Below are 19,069 nucleotides of genomic sequence, written 5' to 3'. Positions count from 1 at the left end.
TGCTGGTTTGAAGTGTCAAATGTGAGTCACAGTAGTAAAAAGATTAAAGGTTACTATGAGGAGGCTTGAATCCCTTGAATGTTTAGTTTCTTTCCTATGGTATTGTGCCAGATTATGTTTTAGGGATAGATAAACTTTTCAGAACAATATGCCAGGTTCCAGCTAATGCATGGTAATGCCAGGAAAATATTTTAATGTTTTGAAAGTTCATTTTTTTAGTGTAACAGCTGTAGTTTAGTTAAATAAGTGTAGGATATAAAATGTCTAAGAATCCTTATTAAATGTTAAAGTTGTGATTATGCCAGTGTAGTGTGATCCTGTCCCCTCATGCCAGATCCTCTTTGTACGCCTTTTTCTTTTTCCTGGGATAGAGCACTACAGGCCTTCATTTTCAGGAAGACTTCTGGTATTTACTGATCTCTTGATCAGTAAGAGATATAGGACACGATATGCTCAGGAAATAGAAATGCAGATGAACTGAGAGAGGGAATGCTGAGCTTAGTCTTTAACAAAGCTGCTACTCTCTCCCATCATTGACCAGACAAAAGTCCATTTATTTGGACTTGCGTTGTGATTAAAATTTTATTGGACTTGTTTTTTTTAAAAATGGTTTTGTTGTGGTGGTAGTTATTGCTGCCTTTGTTTAAGTTTGGCAATAAACTATTTGGGGATGAATACATAGAAATAAAACTTTATAAAATAGAATTTCATGGGCCATTTGCCATTTGTCTTCAGTTGTCTGATTTATCTACATTTAAACTTAATAGTACGCAACATGATTTCCTTTAGGGCAGAGATTATAACCTGATGCACCTACTTGTTAATAGGGCCTTTAAATGGCATTTTAATCAGCAGTAGTTTTGAACTTTGAACTTAAAACATAGTTTAATTCCAACTGAGTATATAATAGAACAAAATAATATGAAATAAATTTACTCGTTAACCTTTTAATTTCTACGCAGAAATCAAAGGAAACATTTCCTCTGTTAAGCATAGCCTTTTGAACTGTATAGTTCTTCATGAATATTTAAAATCAGCTCATCAGTTTCTACAAAAGATGAAAAACGTGGTAGGATTTTGATTAGGATGATTTTGAATATATAGATCAGTCAGTTTTTACATAAAAAGCTGAATTCAGCTTTTAATTTTGAGATAGTTATAGGTTCACATACATAGTCATAAGAAATAATACAGAGATTCTACATATATACCTCACCCAGATTCCTCAAATGGTAACGTTTTACAAAACAGTAATATAATAGCATAACAGGGTATTTGCATTTATAGTCAAGATATAAAACGTGTCCCTGACCATGAGATTCCTCCTATTCCCCTTGTGTAGGCATACCTTTTGCCTTTTTGTGCCTTTCCTGTCCTTTATCCCTGGTAACCATTAATCTATTTCTCCATTTTAAAAATTTTATCATTTCAAGAGTACTGTGTATAACCCTTTGAGATTGCCCCCCCCCCACCCCACTCAGCTTAATTCCCTGGTAATTTTTCCCAGTTGTAAATCAATAGTTTGTTGGTTTTACTGCTGCATAGTAGTCCATGTTATGATTGTACATAGTTTGGTTAACTATTACCTGTTGAAGGACATTTGGGTTGTTTCCAGTTTTGCTTTTATGAATAAAGCTGCCAAAAATGTTCACATACAGGTTTTTGTGTGAACGTAAGTCTTTATTTCTCTGGGATAAATGCTCTTTGGGAATGCATGAAGCTGGCTGCTTGTGTGTGTGCTTGAGGAGTAAATGGGCAGAGGGACCCTTGGGGAGTAGGCTGTAGTACCCTGTGTGCCTCACTGCCCTAGTGGCTCTAGAAGACAGTTCATGCCAGTTGTCTGATTTGTCTACTCTGCGTACCATTCATACTGTAATTTGGCCCAAGCAAGAGCACTTGTTCTGTGGGGTCCCAAACAAACCAGGTTCAGCTAGCCACTTGCCATTGGCAAGATCCAAAGGCAGATAGACAAGTGGTGGTGAAATAAGAAAAGACTTTATTTTGGTGAGGCCAACACTAGGAAGATAGCTAACTGATGTCTCGAAGACTATGCAAAGTGCTGAAAATACTCCTGGTTTTTGTAAGGAAAATGTGGGACAAAGGTATGTGGGTATATCTGCTGGACAGTAAGGGTCAGGTTGATCATTGCTCTGGAGTCAGTCATGCAGGGTCTTGCTGGTGTTGGGGCAGTTCTTACTGGGTTTCTGTCAAGGTTTCTGTCAAGGTATCCTTTGCCTGTAGGTTTTTTTTTTTGTTGTTTTTTTGTTTCTGTTTTTGTTTTTGTTTTGTCTGAGTTAAGATAACTGGAAAGAAGGAATTAATTAAAAAGTACAGATTGAGGTCAATTGTAGGTGGTTTTGAAGTCCTTTTTCAATACTCATCTCTAGAATGCCCAGATACTGTCTTTGCTCTGTTCCATCCAGAACTTCCTCCATAATGAAGAGTTCACATCCCTCGCTTCCGGGGTTGGGCTTGGGGTTGGGATGATGGGGGTGAAGGGAGGGTTCTGCACTCAGGTTCAAGTACAATTAAGAGTATAGTTGCTGGGTTGTATGTTTAGTTTTGTGAGAAACTGCCAGAATGTTTTATATTTTCCATTCTTGGAAACAGCGTATGAACGATTGTTTCTTTCATCCTTTCCGACACTTGATATTGTCACAATTTTTATTTTACCCATTCTTTTTTTGGTTTTTATTATTTTTTTATTATTTATTTTACTATTTCTGATAGTGTCTTACTTAGCTCTTATATGGATAACAAAATACCAGAAACTGGATGGCTTAAACCATGGGAATATATTTTTCACAGTTCTAGAACCTGGAAAGACCAAGAACATAAGCATGCTGGCCTGTTTGCTTTCCGGATATGGGTTTTCTTACTGACTTACAGATGGCTGACTTCTTGCTGTGTTCTTAGGTGGGGGAGAACACTCTGTTCATTCTGTTCGCTCCTTATCTTAGAAGAACAGAAATACCATCATGTGAGTCTTGCCCTTACGACCTCATCTAAAACTAATTATTTCCCACAAAAATAGACTCAAAATGGATGAAAGACCTAAATGTGAGACAGGAATTCATCAAAATCCTAGAGAACACAGCAACCTCTGTGATCTCTTCCACAGCAACTTCTTGCTAGACACATCTCCAAAGGCAAGGGAAACAAAGGCAAAAATGAACTATTGGGACTTGATCAAGATAAAAACCTTATGCACAGCAAAGGAAACCGTTGATAAAACCAAAAGACAACTGACAGAATAGGAGAAGATATTTGCAAATGTCTTATCAGATAAAGGGCTAGTATCCAAAATCTATGAAGAACTTACCAAACTCAACACCTAAAAAACAAAGAATCCCCTTAAGAAATGGGCAGAAGATATGAATAGACATTTCTCCAAAGAAAAGATACAAATGGCCAACAGACACATGAAAAAAGGCTCCACGTCACTTGGCATCAGGGAAAATACAAATCAAACCACAATGAGATACCACTTTACACTGGTCAGAATGGCTAAAATTAACAAGTCAGGAAATGGCAGATGTTGGCGAGGATGTGGAAAAGGGTGAACCCTCTTAGACTGTTGGTGGAATGTAAGCTGGTGCAGCCACTCTGGAAAATCGAATGGAGGTTCCTCAAAAAGTTGAAAACAGAGCTACCCTGCAACCCAGCAATTGCACTACTCCAAAGATTTTGTGGTTTGGGGTTTACCACAAAGATACAGATGTAGTGATCTGAAGGGGCACCTGCACCCCAATGTTCATAGCAGCAATGTCCACAGTAGCCAAACTATGGAAAGAGCCCAGATATCCATTGACAGATGAATGGATAAGGAAGATGTAGTATGTATATACAATGGAATACTTGTCAGCCATCAAAAAAAAAAAAAAAAGATATCTTGCCATTTGCAATGATATAGATGGTACTAGAGGGTATTATGCTAAGTAAAATAAGTCAGAGAAAAGAGAAAGACAGTTATTATATGATCTCAAGTCATACGTGGAATTTAAGAAACAAAGCAGGATCATAGCAGAAGGGAGGGGAAAATATGAAATTAGAGAGGGAGACAAATCGTAAGAGACTACCATATGAAACAAACTGAGGGTTGCTGGAGGGGAGCGGGGTGGGGGATTGGGGTAACTTGAGTGATAGACATCAAGGAAGACTTGTGATATGATAAGCAATGGGTATTATTTAAGATTAATCACTGAATTCTACCTCTGAAACTAATGATACATTATATATTAGTTAATTGAGTATAAATTTTAAAAAATGTTAACTGGGAGAATAGTTGGAAGATCCTACCAGTGAGAATGTTGGGGATAGCCCTTGGCATGTTGTAGTAGCTGCTTTTGCTTCATCTGTGTTTGTCAGCTCTTTTGAATTCCTTAGGACAGAGAAGATTTTGCCAGGTTTCTTTTGTTTCATTTTGCTTTGCTTTGAAGCCCTGTGCAGCGTAGGTGTTGTGATACTGAGTCACACTTCCCAGCCATCACTATCTTTGTGTTCCCTATCATCTTAGAGATATGTGGCCTAGGAAATTGGATGATACTAGTCCATAAGCATACACTTGGCAGAGGAGGTGGCAGAATAGCTCAGTGGCCCAGAGGAAGCCCTTCTGCAGAGCGTTTTATTCTTTTTACTGCCTTAGATGCTGATAGTCAAAGGAGGGCCTTGATGCTTGTTTATAATTTATGCCTATCTAATTTTCATGAGGTGAGGAGGCCTGTAATGAAGATCACATTTAGAGAGATGTTTGAAAAATAAAAAAGGAAAACCAGAAGCAGTGCTGAGGAGTATGCAGAAAGTGCAGGAGCTGTGGCACCAGGTGAATGTCACAACTGAGCGTTACATTTAGTTCTGAATTTCCTCCTAGCGAGGGGAAGACTGGAAATACAGGGAATAATATAGTGTGCATTCCATGCAAGGAAGAAATATGTGTGTGGTTTTGTGACTGGATGGAGGTTACAGCTAATGATGTGGTGCTAATCATTTTGCAATATATAAATGCATCAAATCAACATGTTGTACACCATAAACTCATACAATGTTATATGTCAGTTATATCTCAATAAAACTAAGGCAAAATATTAAAAAAAAAAATCTAATTACCTCCTTAAGCCCCCACCTCAAACACCATCACATTAGTAGTTAGAGTTTTAGCAGATGAATTTTGGAGGAATATAAACATTCAGTATATAACAGATAGTGAGTAGTGCTATCTCATTGTTTTATTGCATTTCCCTAATAGCCAATGATATTTCAGTGCTCATCTCTTCATGTGCTTATTTGCCGTAAAATATACAGATTTATATCCTCTCTGATAAAAGGTCTCTTCCTGTCTTTTTCCCGTTGTCTAATTGGATTATTTCTTTACTGTTGAGTTTTTAAAATTTTTTATATATTCTAGATACTCATTCTTTGTCAGGTGTGTGTGCAGGTATTTTTTCCCCTCCTCTGTAGCTAATTTTTTTATCCTATTAAACGGGTCTTTTGAAGAGGAAAAGTCTAATTTTGATGAGGTCCAGTTTATTAATAAGTTTTTGTTTTATGACTTCTACCATGTCTGTGCTTAGCTCCAAGTCCCTTAGATTATCTTATGTATGTTTTTGATCGAAGTCTTATATTTCTACATTTTACATTTAAGTTCATGAATTAATTTTGTTTAAGGTGTGATATATGGTCAGGGTTTATTTTTTTGCCTTGAATGTCCAGTTGATTTAGCACCATTAAAAAAAGAAAAGGTTCATCCTTCCTCCATTGAATGACCTGCTGGAATTTTTACTGGAGTAGTGTTGAATTTGTAAATTAAAGTGAGAGTGCTTGATATCTTAAAAATACTGAATTTTCTTTTTCATGAACCTGGTGTATTCTCTACATTTATTTAGATCGTCTATAGTTTATCTCAGAAGTGTTTTATAGTTTTTAGTATATAAGTCTTACTCACATTTTACTAAATTTCTCTCTCAAGCATGTAGTATTTTTTAGTGCTTTCATAAGTGGTAATGTTTTTAGATTTCATTTTCCAGTCATTCCTTGATAGTATATAGAAATACATATGACATATCCATATTGCTAAATTAATATATTATGTAGTTTTTGTAGATTCCTTAGGATTTTCTACAGATGATCATGTCCAGTCATAAAGGTTTACTTTTTCATTTCATTGTTTTTCTTACCTTATTATGCTGGGAAGTAACACCAATATAATGTTGAATAAAAGTGTTGAGACTAGGTGCCATGCTTTTTTCCTGAAGGGATTTTTTTTATATGTGTGAATTTTAGGAAATCATTATACTAATTTTCAGTCTGGCATAAGTAATTTCTTAAGAATTACTAAAAGCCATGGTTATATTGTTATTTGTTAATTCTATAATCCTTGTAAGATTACATTTTGTTATTTTAGAATAAAAAATATGTATCTCATTATATATTATTTGGACTTTTGATAGGGAAGAACTGAAGAATTACATTTGAGAATCTTTTTGGAATTCAATTATAAATTTTAGAAGAATTTAAAGAAAATAGTAATTCTATCAGATACTCATCTATATATATAATTTGATTTGGTTGAATCAGGTAAGGTGTAGGATGAAAGAACATCAAAATAGAATTGATAAATGTAATCATAAAAAAGATACAAATAATATGTGTGGTTTTTTGTTTGTGTGTCTGTGTGTTTCCTCTTAGACACAATTTGCTAATACATGGAAATCAACATGAAACTGATACCAGTTTCATTATATTCAGTAGTGGGTGTTAAAGGAAAAGAGAAATATTTCAATGAATTTTGTAGATAATTTTAGGAATGTAGTTCTTTTAAACTTATGTAAGCTTTTTAGGATATATATATATATATACATACACACATACACACATACACACACATACATACATATATATATAAATTAACACATAAGTTTTAAAAATTGGGGTGAAGAAGAGTAAAGGGGGATCTAATGAATTCAAGAGACATTTAATAATGAACTATGTTTAAAATTTTAACAGAGTTAAAAAAAAAAAAAAACCACATGCCACTATTGAAATTAATGGCTGCCAGGTCACATTTGGTAATACAAAAGCAAATCAGTTGTGGAAATCAATGTATATATGCTTTATTAACTTTCAAGTTAGGGTGGAATATAGATTACTTATTCAAATATATGTATTTTAATTAGTGATCATTAAATACAGAGTGTTACATTATATTGGAGAATAACAAAGGATTTTACAGTGACCTAATTTGAAAGGAGTACCATAAATCTAAAATCAGTTTCTACATTAAAAAACTTAAAAAATTAAAAAAGGTAATCCATATTCACCTCAACAAGTTTTTCTTTCCTATTTATATTGGCTTAAAACATTGGAGTTGTTTTTAGCTGGGATATTGTTTTATTTCATGTGTCATTTCATTTATTATAATGGTCTAATGAGACAAGTATCATTACCCCACTTTATAGAAAGGAAACTGAGGCGTAAAGAAATTAATCTACATGAAGTCATAGAACTAGAAGGAACAAAGGTAGGTTTTGGTTTTAGGGCCCTTACCCAAGCTGCTTTGCTTCTAAGTATATCCCTTTACAGCCAGTTTTTAGTGTAGTTGCTTTTTTCTATATGTTCAGACTTTCAACACGTCTTAATAATCCTTCAACATGTTGGAAAGTTCAAGTTGGAAAAGGAGTCAGGAAACCCTAAGATACAACTCTGGGAAAGAAGCTATTCGTAAATGTAGTTAAAAAAAAATCATAATTGTGATATTTTTAAAGTTACGTGCTTAGACCATGTAGTGGTAAAAAAATATATTTTTGGCTTTGGAGCCTTATTAAAAATTTCAAGAACCTAGAAAATACATATGACTGTTCTGATCATTTAAAAAAAAATGACTTTTATGTTTTGAAGCTACTTTTTTTTTTAGAATTTTTTTTTAAAGATTTTATTTATTTATTTGACAGAGAGAGACCACAAGTAGGCAGAGAGGCAGGCAGAGAGAGAGAGGAGGAAGCAGGCTCCCTGTTGAGCAGAGAGCCCGATGCGGGGCTCCATCCCAGGACCCTGGGATCATGACCTGAGCCGAAGGCAGAGGCTTAACCCACTGAGCCACCCAGGCCCCCAAGCTACTTTTTAATAGAATTTCAGTTCTTAAAAATCAATGTCTAATTGTTTTCAGAATGAATTTGTATTCGTCATTGTAAATGAATAGCTTTGAGTTTCTTTCTCTCTTTCATTCTTTCTTTTTAAAGATTTTATTTATTTATTTGACAGAGGGAGAGATCACAGGCAGGCAGAGAGGCAGGCAGAGGGAGAGAAGAGGAAGCAGGCTCCCCGCTGAGCAGAGAGCCCAATGGCGGGCTCTGTCCCAGCACCTGGAGATCATGACCTGAGCCGAAGGCAGAGGCTTAACCCACTGAGCTATCCAGGCGCCTGACAGTATTTTTTTATAATAAAATTTAAGTGCTCAGAAACTCTTAAGTCACCATACTTGCTCTTATATTTTTGGTGTTTGTTTTCCTCTTTGTTTTAACCAGTTATTGTTGGAGGAGGGAACAGTGTTTCGTTTATACCTTAGGCACAGAGTCATTGATAAAAGCATTTATTTTGCCAACCATATATATAGAATATTGAGTTAAGGTCTATTAATTCTTATGTATTTTTTAAATATATAAAATCTAAATAGGAATACATAGATATAAAATACATGAATGTCTTAAACTTCCGGAAACCTTTGCCATGTAATAGAATAGGAGCAAACCTAGCAATACATTAAAAAAATCTCTGTTTTTTATATGCTTCAAGGAAAACAGCCATTAGAATTTTTGCATTTAATTATTTCAATTAAAATATGATATTTCAATTAAAAAGCCTGTTGACTTGGGAAAATAACATTAGAAAGCCATCTGGTATCCTGTGGCAGCTTCATGTTTTCCTGTTTTATTAGCTGTGGTAGTAGTGTAGCAGGAACACTGATGGATTCAGCTGCAAGTGTCACTATACAACAAAGGGACAATTAGAGTAAAGAAACTTGGGAAGACGTTATTAAGATATAATAATTGATACCTTGATGAGATAAAGTACTTAATAAAAGGTTAAATTATAAATTAGATTCATTACAATCTTTTTTTAAAGATGGGTAACATATAATGTATAGTTTAGAATTCATTCTAAACAGAAACAGAATTGCTTAGAGAAGTTTATTACCTGAAAAAATATACTTAAGTGACATACCACATTATCTAATCATGCCTGGCAAATGAGTCATATATATATACACACACACACATATATGAAAATAATATATATCTATGTAGATATATATGTATGAGTGATAATATGTACATACACATATATACATATGTAAATATATATATAATGTGTAAAACTAGTCATAGTCAAATATATGCAAGTATTAACTAGACTAGAAGCAAGAATAGACAGATTTTAAGCAGTGTTCTGAAAGAGAAATTGATTATGGTCTGCTTAGTTAGAGATTTGGGTGGAGTCGAGATTTGCCTTTGCTGTTGTTCTGGGTTGGAGCTGCAGTCTTAAATTTTTCCAGTCTTCCCCTTAGAATTACACATTTCGTTAGTGTATATCTGTTTACCTTTTACAGTATCATAAGATACTGTTTTACCTAGTATCTTCTTAAAATATTTGTGAGGGTCACGATCTACGTTTTAAGCCTGCTTGTCATTCTACTAAGCCATTGCCATGTGAAATAGTATTATGTGTAATATCCCCTTTATATGTATTAAACTGGTATTGATTACTTTTTTCTCATATAAAAATCTGAATTTGTGTGGTTTCTCTGCTCTGTGGGTTAATCTCAGATCTAGTCTTTTTTATCTTATTTCTCTGCTGTTCTTAGATGTGACTATCATCCACATGGTATAAGATCATTTATTACCTATTTAGTATTCCAGCTAGCAGGAATTGTAATTACTAATAGTAATTTTGAAGAACAGGGCTTGCCTATTTTGTTTGAGAATCCAGTCAGAAGTTGTGCCTATCACTCTGCTCATATCCCATTGGTTAGAACTTAGTAACATGATAATACTTAGCTAGCTGAAAAGATGGCTAGAAAATAAGTCTTTAGTCTAGGAAGTCATATGTCCAGTCAAAAATTTGAATGGGAGGTTTTTTTATTTTTTCCTTTCTTCCTTCCTTCCTTTTTCTTTCTTTTTTTTTTTTTAAACAGTAACAGGAGAATAGATACTGGGTAGACAACTAGTAGTCTCCAATGTCTTATTGGTTAGATACTATCTGATGTTGCTTCTGTTACCATGTAAATACTGGTAACTGTCACCCAAACTATGCTTTCAGTTATGACTTCTAATCCTCAGATTTGTAGTGCTTTCATCTATTCTTCTTGGATAAGCATATGTATCTAAAATTTAGTATGTTTGGGGGCTCCTAGGTGGCTCAGTTGGTTAAGCATCTGATTCTTGATCTTGGCTCGGGTCTTGATCTCAGGGTTGTGAGTTCAAGCCCCACATCGGGCTAAATTCTGGGCTTGGAGCCTACTTAAGTAAATAAAAATAAAATTTAGTATGTTCAAATCTGATCAAACAATTTTGTTCCTCCTCCCTGTATCCTCTATCTTGAGAGGTGACACCATTATCCAGTACCATCACCCAATCCAGCAACCTGAATTTTGTTCTTAGACTTCTTAGCTTTTCTTACTCTGTGTCTGGTCAGAAACAAAATCTTGAAGACTTCTGGAATCTGTTTTTGTCCTTCTATTTTGAAACAGTATACTGTTACTATTTCTCATTTGTATTACTGAGATAAGTTGTAAGGTACACACTGCTGTCCTAGTGATCAGCCTGAAATAGATTGAACTATGTAATGCCTATGCTCAAAAGCTAAAATGTACAGAGTAATGACTGTTTGTCAGGCACCATTTAAAATTAAGTACTTTATATTTAACAAATCACTTTTAGGGGCACCTGGGTGGCTCAGTGGGTTGAGCCGCTGCCTTCGGCTCGGGTCATGATCGCAGGGTCCTGGGATCGAGCCCCGCATCGGGCTCTCTGCTCAGCCGGGAGCCTGCTTCCTTTTCTCTCTCTCTTCCTGCCTCTCTGCCTGCTTGTGATCTCTCTCTGTCAAATAAATAAATAAAATCTTTAAAAAAAAAAAAAACCCAAATCACTTTTATCTTCATAAACCCTGTGAGGTTGTATAGTTGACTACCCTGAGACAAAAGAGGGTGAGTAATTTGTCCAAAGTCAGTAATTGGCAAAGATAGGGTTTGATCAGTTTGGCTCCAAAATTTGTGTTTTAAAAACCACATTATATTGCTTAAAGTATTTGTCCATTGCTTCCCGAGTAAAATACAATCTACTCAGTGCACAGAAACCATCCACACTGCTTTTTCTCATTTCTTTCTTACTTACCCCTGTATCTGATCATTTTCTCTTCATGTATTCTACTCATTAAGTAGATACAGTACACTTGCAGTTTTCCAATACACCACATGACTTTTCTCACCTTTGTGCTTTACTCAGTTTCCTTCAACTGGTTATTTTGTTCTCTTTCTTTTAGACTCCTCTGCTCAGGAACCATGATTGCTGGCACTTATCTTTGGCTACCTCAGTCAGAAACCCCTTCTCTGATTTTATGTCATCCTTTAGATCCCTTAATCATAGCCTCCATCACGCTGGATTTTAACCCAACTTCTGTGTGTCTCTTTGTAAAATTTTCAAGAATGGAATTGTTGTTTTTTCATACTGCCTGATGCTCAAACATTGTTAATTAAGTTCATTTTTTCCCCACATCCTTCTGATGTTATTCAAAGATCTCAATCATTTCTAACAACAACAACAAAAAAGTATGGCCTTTTTTCAGACTTCTTTCTCTTTAAAGTCCTTGTATTGTGATATATAATAGTCTTTTGGCCTCTGTGAAAACTTGATGCTCTAATTTTTTTTGCTTATTGATTAATATCTGGCTCCTTTCTGTCTTTTTTTCTCCCCCTAATGCATGTTGTTTTTAGGACTTAGTCATTAACTCTCTGTTTTCTTACTAATTTTTTTTTTTTTAATCTATTCAAAGAATTCCCGTATCTTTAACTCTGACTTCTTCCCTTTTCTTTTTGTTAACTTCCCTCTGGGAACCTCACGGTATATAATTGTGAATGTTACTGAATACTTTATTCTTTGCCAGACATTATGCTCTTTCTATACATTATTGCCCTGAATTCTTTTTAAAGATTTTATTTATTTATTTGAGAGAGAGAGAGAGAGAGAGGAGGAAGCAGGCTCCCTGCTGAGCAGAGAGCCCTATGCGGGGGCTTGATCCCAGAACCCTGAGACCATGACCTGAGCCGAAAGCAGAGGCTTTAACCCACTGAACCACCCAGGCGACCCTCAAGCCTTGAATTCTTAACTATAAGATAGGTGGTCATATGTTTTACAGGTAAGCTAAATTGACATAAGAGAATGTAATGCCCAAATTTCTACAACTATCAGGTAATGGAGCTGGAATTCCAATCAGTTTATTGTTTTCAGAATCTTGATTTTTAACAACTCTAATATCCTGCTTATTAATATCTTATAATATCCAAAACTGTACTATGAATGGGATCCTCTCCCAGTGTTAACTATTTATCTTATTATTTATATCAGTCTTTCACCTGTTACGCTTTTGCTCCATGAGTTTGTCTTGGTAATTTTTCTTAGCAATTTTTAATATCTACTGCCACTCCCATAGTTCCTTATTTGCCAGTTCATCCTGTGGTGATACAAATTCATATTTAACAAAGACATGTTACCATGTAAGTTTTAAGATCTGACATGACCTTTATCACTATTGTTGATCTCCTTTTTGAACTTTCCAGTTCACATAACTTAGTCTAGTTGTGTTTTTTACCATGAATTTTCCTTGTCTAAAATATTCTCTTTATTTTGTTTTCATTTAAATCTGAGCCTCAATCCCTAGTCTCAATTTATTTTCCATAGACAATTGCTTTTTTTCCCCCCTGAGCTTCTGTACTACTCAGTTTTGTGTAAGTTCATTTGGCTGTTAATTATACAATACTTTGTATTTCTGACTGTTGTCTGTATGGTTTGGTTTTTTTTCTTCTTTACAACTCTGAACTGTAAATTCCTTGAAGCTGGGGTTAGTTTTTATACCTCTCTTTAGTTCTCATGCTCAACATCTGGCATAATGCCAGGAACATTTTAGATGATTAAGCCATTGAATGAATGGATTTTATTGCTTTGATACTGGTCTTATTTGAGATTTAGAAAAAAAAAATGATAATTAATCTTACCAATAGAGCTTAAGTCACCATGGAATTATCTCAGAAGTAAATACTTAAAAGCATTATATTGAAGAGATTTAATTTAAGTAAAATTCGTAATTTACATAGTTTATTGCATGTTTTTATTTTATATCTTTAAAAATATGTCATTTTTCTTTTTTTCTACCTCTCTATCTCCCTCTCTCTCTTTCTTTTTTTCTTTTTTAATTTTTGGCAGCCGGTTCGAAGACAGTCCCTTACCCCTCCTCCTCAGAACACTATTACATGGGAAGAATATATATCTGCTGAAAATGGAAAGTAAGTATTTTTGTTTTATTTTATTTTTGAAATAGGGGCTTTTTTTGGTTTTATTTTGTCCATTGGCTTTTCGAAAGAACAGTTTATAAAAACGTGGATATTTAGGTGTAAGATTATTTTAGCAAGAATTTTTAGTGCCTTCTTCTCTGAAGCAATTCTTTTATCTTGTAAAATATGCAGTAAGCATGATGAGGGAAAGAAGTAACCCCAGTTACATTTGAATAAGTTGTGGAGCCGTCTTTTTACATCCCTGCTGCCATTTTATACAACCCAAAAAAATTACAGCACATTATTCTAAGAAAGTATATAATGTGAGGAATTTCCCACTGCAGCTGCTTATTTGGGTTTTCTCATTATATGTGAACTTTTATATTCTGTTATTAACCTAAGTCTTTAGTATGGTGGGTAAAGCCATTCACTGTTTTTCTACTTTTTGCCTTTTAAAGCACATCCCCTTTCATTACCTGTTTCAGCCTGTGTCAGACCTCTTCTCGCCATCCTTACATAAGACTTTGCTTAATGTTGTATTATAGATCTTTGCTAGAGTACCTCCTACATGGTTTTTATGTAGTAAATATTTATTGAATAAAAGGATGATGAGTGAACAAAAGGTTTATTTTGAATGGATAAATAAAAAGATTTTTTTTCTCGCCAACCCTGTCAAAGAAATATTGTTTGTAGAAATATTTTTTCCTTTTGGTGGAGAATAAAATATTACCTACTTCCATGATTATAAAGAAATTGTCATGACTTTTATTTATTTAATATTTAAGGTTTATTGTACTTTTCTAACTTCTTCTAAATGTTTCCAGCCTATATTATAGTCTATAATTAACATAGAATTCTTTATTCTTCTTACTAGTCAGTGGTAAGAAGTATAGACAGTAAAAGAGATTGAATTGAATAATGATCTTAGAGATATACAGTATTTTTAAAGTTTACTTTTTCTAGCAATTTGCTTTATTCTTAAAAACAGTGGTTATTAAATTTATTCAATTTATATTCAATTTATTCAACAAATGAAATTTGTTAAGATTTTTTCCTGAAGTTTACTTTATGCTAGTTTCTTTTTTTGTTACCCATGTCTCATTTTTTATACATGTCAAGTCCTTTTAGCATAATTTAAATTTATGTCTGTATAGATTAGGAAAAATTAATTTACTAGTGATGTGATTAGAAGAGGACAGATTCTTCATAGGATGATGATAGCATGTAGAAAAGTTTTCCTAATTTTTTATTTTCTTCCCATTTTAGAGCTCCTCATCTGGGTAGAGAACTGGTGTGCAAGGAGAGTAAGAAAACGTTTAAAGCCACGATAGCCATGAGCCAGGAATTTCCCTTGGGAATAGAGTTGTAAGTTTGTTACTAACTATACAAGGCTATGAAAGAAACTATGAAACCTTGAAGGGTGTAATAATATTTGCATCTGAGTGTTGCATTTGGGTCCTTTGAAATGAAAAAGCAGATAGCCATTGCTTTGATAGTTGTGCACTCTTCTAGACAATTTCTGTTTAACAAACTATTAACATTTTTACTATTTTAACCAGATAAGTTTTTGAATAATTTTTAGAATGATAAAAGTAGTAAATGAATCATGCTAATTATAAAAAAATCTAACAGCATGGAAGTTTATAGAATAAAAATTTGTTTACCTCACTAATAGCTAATAGGGGAATAACTGGGGTGTTTTTGTCTAGATTTTTCTGTGTGTTTTGCCATTTTTAAAAATAAGATTGAGGAATAGTTTACATTTTGTTCTGTGACTTTCATTTTTTCTTTTAAAAAATACGTATATCTTGGAGTTCTTGCAATAATTACATTTTTATCTTTTTCTTCTTTCCTTGGTATTTTGTAATATTGATGTACTGTCCTTTTATTTTATCATCCTCCTACTGATAAACATTTTGATTGTAGTTTGTCACCATTATAAGCAATACTGTAGTGAACATCTTGAATATATGCTTTCAAACCTGTACTCATCACCGTTCATTTAGAAAAAGTTCAATTTGTGGAGCACTTGGGTGGCTCAAACTGCTTTTGATTTCAGTTTAGGTCATGATCTCTGGGTCATGAGATTGAGCCTGGTGTTGTGTCCGACTCTGTGCTGGCATGGAGTCTGCTTAAGATTCTGTCCCACCTTTTCCCTCTGGCTCCTTCTCTCAAAAACAAAACAAAACAAAAAACCCAATTTGTAGAGTTTGTAGAGGTGGGTGGAATGGGAGTGGTAGATAGGGATAGCTGACCGACAGAATTACAACTTTAGGCTCCTCTCTAAAGTAGAGAATGAATGGAAGCACCAGGCTATTTTCCTTTTTTAGTTCCTTCCCCTTCTCTGGCCTAGAGTATCGAAAATTAATTATCAGAGAAGAAAGGATGACTCCTATTTTCTACAAAAGATATACATGTCTCATACTCCTCACTAACCAAAATTTGGAAAAATGGGTAGAATGAGCTAGACAGCCATATAGATCAGAGAGGGAGATTGGTAGTTGTGAGAAGATGTGGGAAGGGCATTTAGCCATACCTACAAATTTGCATAATTCATCTTATCTTGGACCCATCTGACTCTAGGATCACCAGTTTTATATTCTAATAAAGAAGAAAAATGTGGCTAATTGTAAGATGCTGTCAATTTTAGGAATTACTCAATTTCACAGTTAATATGTGAAAAAAAAATGGGTACATGACAATTTATAAAATGTGTCCATTGTAACCGTTCCTTCTGAAAACAAAACAAAACAAAACAAGAAACACAGTGTGTAAAGCCAGACAAGATATTCATTCTAGAATAAAACATAAGTCAAAGACAGAAGAAAATTCCTTGTAAGTGGTTTAGAAAAATGTAAAAAGATGTGAAATCAGCAAACCAGGTGATTCTAGATGAGATAAGATAATAGAATTAAATGAAAAGGAGACTTTAAAGCTAAGGAAATAAATTAAGCACTAAATAACACTATTGTAGAACAAATACATTAGAAACAACAATGAACACAAAAGATGTGTCTGAAAAATAAAATGTGATAGCTCATAGTGAATTTAATGAAAAAAAAGATTAAAGGAATTAGAGAAGCAGTATTTATGGAGGACAAAGAGGATTCAACATAAGGATCATTGGTGATCCCCTTACATAGAAAGCCTCCAAAATGTAATCAAAATAGTATTCAAAGTAGGGTAAAAATTTCTCTGTAAGGAAAGACTGAATCTGTAGCATAACATCAGGTTCTAGGAAAAATCAAAGAATCATTGGTAACAATAATTACCGTGATTAAACAATTTGACTTTGATTATTTTTTTAAGATTTTATTTATTTATTTGACAGAGAGCTAGAGAGAGCCAAAAAGTACAAGTTGGGGGGAGGGGGGAATGGCAGAGGGAGAGGGAGAAGCAGTCTCCTTACAGAGCAGGGAGCCCAACTCCCTGGGCTCCCAGGGCTCTATCCCTGGAATGCAGGATCATGACCTGAACCAAAGGCAGATGCTTAACCAGCTGAGCTGCCTAGATGCCCCTGGCCTTTGATTGTTAATAAAGAAATCCAAGGGCATTTAGGCAAAAAAAGAGGTAAAAACCTGACTTTACATTATTTTACATCTTGACATTTCTGAGACAAAATGTGATCAGGTGGTATATCTGGCTAAGATGTCGTTTACATATTAGGGCAATTGAGGAAAACATTGAATTAAAAAATATAGCAGTCATTTGGGTCCATTTTCAAAGAAAAATAATATTTGAAAATGAAATTCATTCAATTAAAAGATGAAAGAAGGTTATAATTAAAGACTAATGTAATACTAGGGACGCCTGGGTGGCTCAGTGGGTTAAAGCCTCTGCCTTCGGCTCAGGTCATGATCCCAGGGTCCTGGGATCGAGTCCCGCATCGGGCTTTCTGCTCAGCAGGGAGCCTGCTTCCTCCTCTCTCTGCTGGCCTCTCTGCCTCCTTATGATTTGTCTATCAAATAAATAAATAAATCTTTAAAAAAAAAAGACTAATGTAATACTAAATTCTGGGAGACATTATGAAATTATAATTCAGAGGGAAAGAAGCATAAACTGAAATTTTATGCCAGCCAAATTTCCCTTTAAATATGTAAAAAGAAACACTCATTTATGAAGTCTACAAGAAATCAAGGAATACGAAGAATATGAGAGCCCTTGACACAAAATTGACCAAGAAATTCAGCCACCCAGGGAGACTAATTAAGAACTCAGGAAAGTGTAGACTTCAGGAAGAACATGGGTGTAAACCTTTTCATTTATATACAGATCTAAAAATCAAACAACTGTGGAAATTATGAATTCACAATCAAATGTAAATGTAAACTTAAACACAGTAAAAGGGTAATAAAACAAAAAATCAGGAGGAAGAAGGAGGTGACATTTCCTCATCCTTAACATCTAGAGGTCAATACTACTATCTGAGTTTGATACATGTAGTTATAAAACAACATAAAGATACAAAGAAATCAATTTGAAGAATGATAACATTTTTTCTCCTTCAAATTTTCAGGTTATTGAATGTTTTGGAAGTAATAGCTCCCTTCAAGCACTTTAACAAGCTTAGAGAATTTGTTCAGATGAAGCTTCCTCCAGGCTTTCCTGTAAAACTAGGTAAGAGAAAATTTACATGTAATATCAGTGTTTGTTAGAAATATGGAGCTATTTACTAACACTTAATAAGAAATGTGTTTTGAAGGAAAGTGATTTCCAAGTTGCTTACCTTTTTATAAAGTTTTTCTCTGATTATATAGATTGAGATTCATGTTTTATCAAATATGTAAAGTGCCCAGAGAATTCTAATTCTATGGGATTTAAGTTAAATGCAAGGGATTTGCAGATATTTCATACAAGAGCATGTGGGTGAACTTTAATAATGTTTTCTAATGTCAAATAAGGATTCTGGATTTTAGCCCCGATTTTTAGCAGATTTTTGAGTTCTTGAACAGTGGGGATGTTTCTAGGATCAACGTCACTATTCATGGGTAAAGTAATACTCATACATTTTATTTTTTAGTCTTAAATGTTTAAACTTAACTTAATCTTAAACAATGATCTTTAAGAAGAGTAAGCTCCCATTTTTGTGCATATTTATCTAACTAAGCATATCAGAAAACTGGGAACAAGAGACTGTTAAGAGATTCTTTAGGAATTTAGGCTTAGATTTAGCATTAATCTTCAGGAGAGCCTACCACCCATACTCTATTTGGATGGTGTTAATATTCCATCAAATATTTAATCAGTGCTTGCTATGTGCCAGGTGCTTTTCTAGGGGTAAAAGTCTCTGGCCTTTTAGGGTATAATTCCAGTGGGAAAGAAAAATAAATATGCAGTAAATATAAATTAATTAAATTAATTAAATATTTATTTAATCCCTCAAATGGATTTTATTTTTTAGTCAATATTAATGAAACCACATTTCAGAATAATTAGGCCAAAATGTTTTTCTCACCAGAACTAATGCGTTCAGAGGGCACTGGGGTGGCTCCATTGGTTGGGAGACCGACTCTTCAGCTCCAGTCTATGATC

General features: G+C 34.2%; 1 protein-coding gene across 2 annotated transcripts in view; it reads left to right on the top strand.

Moving 5' to 3' along the window:
• The window catches only part of ANKRD13C (ankyrin repeat domain 13C), a 98,350-nt gene that overhangs the window by 69,309 nt on the left and 9,972 nt on the right, over window positions 1-19,069 (top strand). For both annotated transcript variants that reach the window (XM_082686462.1, XM_082686463.1), the window contains exons 10-12: window positions 13,470-13,549; window positions 14,804-14,902; window positions 18,054-18,154. In XM_082686462.1, the coding sequence (XP_082542588.1) occupies window positions 13,470-13,549; window positions 14,804-14,902; window positions 18,054-18,154 (280 nt within the window). The remainder of the gene's footprint in view (window positions 1-13,469; window positions 13,550-14,803; window positions 14,903-18,053; window positions 18,155-19,069) is intronic.

This window comes from Mustela nivalis (genome assembly GCF_964662115.1).
Source record: "Mustela nivalis genome assembly, chromosome: 10".
Lineage (NCBI taxonomy): Eukaryota > Metazoa > Chordata > Mammalia > Carnivora > Mustelidae > Mustela > Mustela nivalis.
This window is presented reverse-complemented; position numbering and strand designations above follow the sequence as displayed.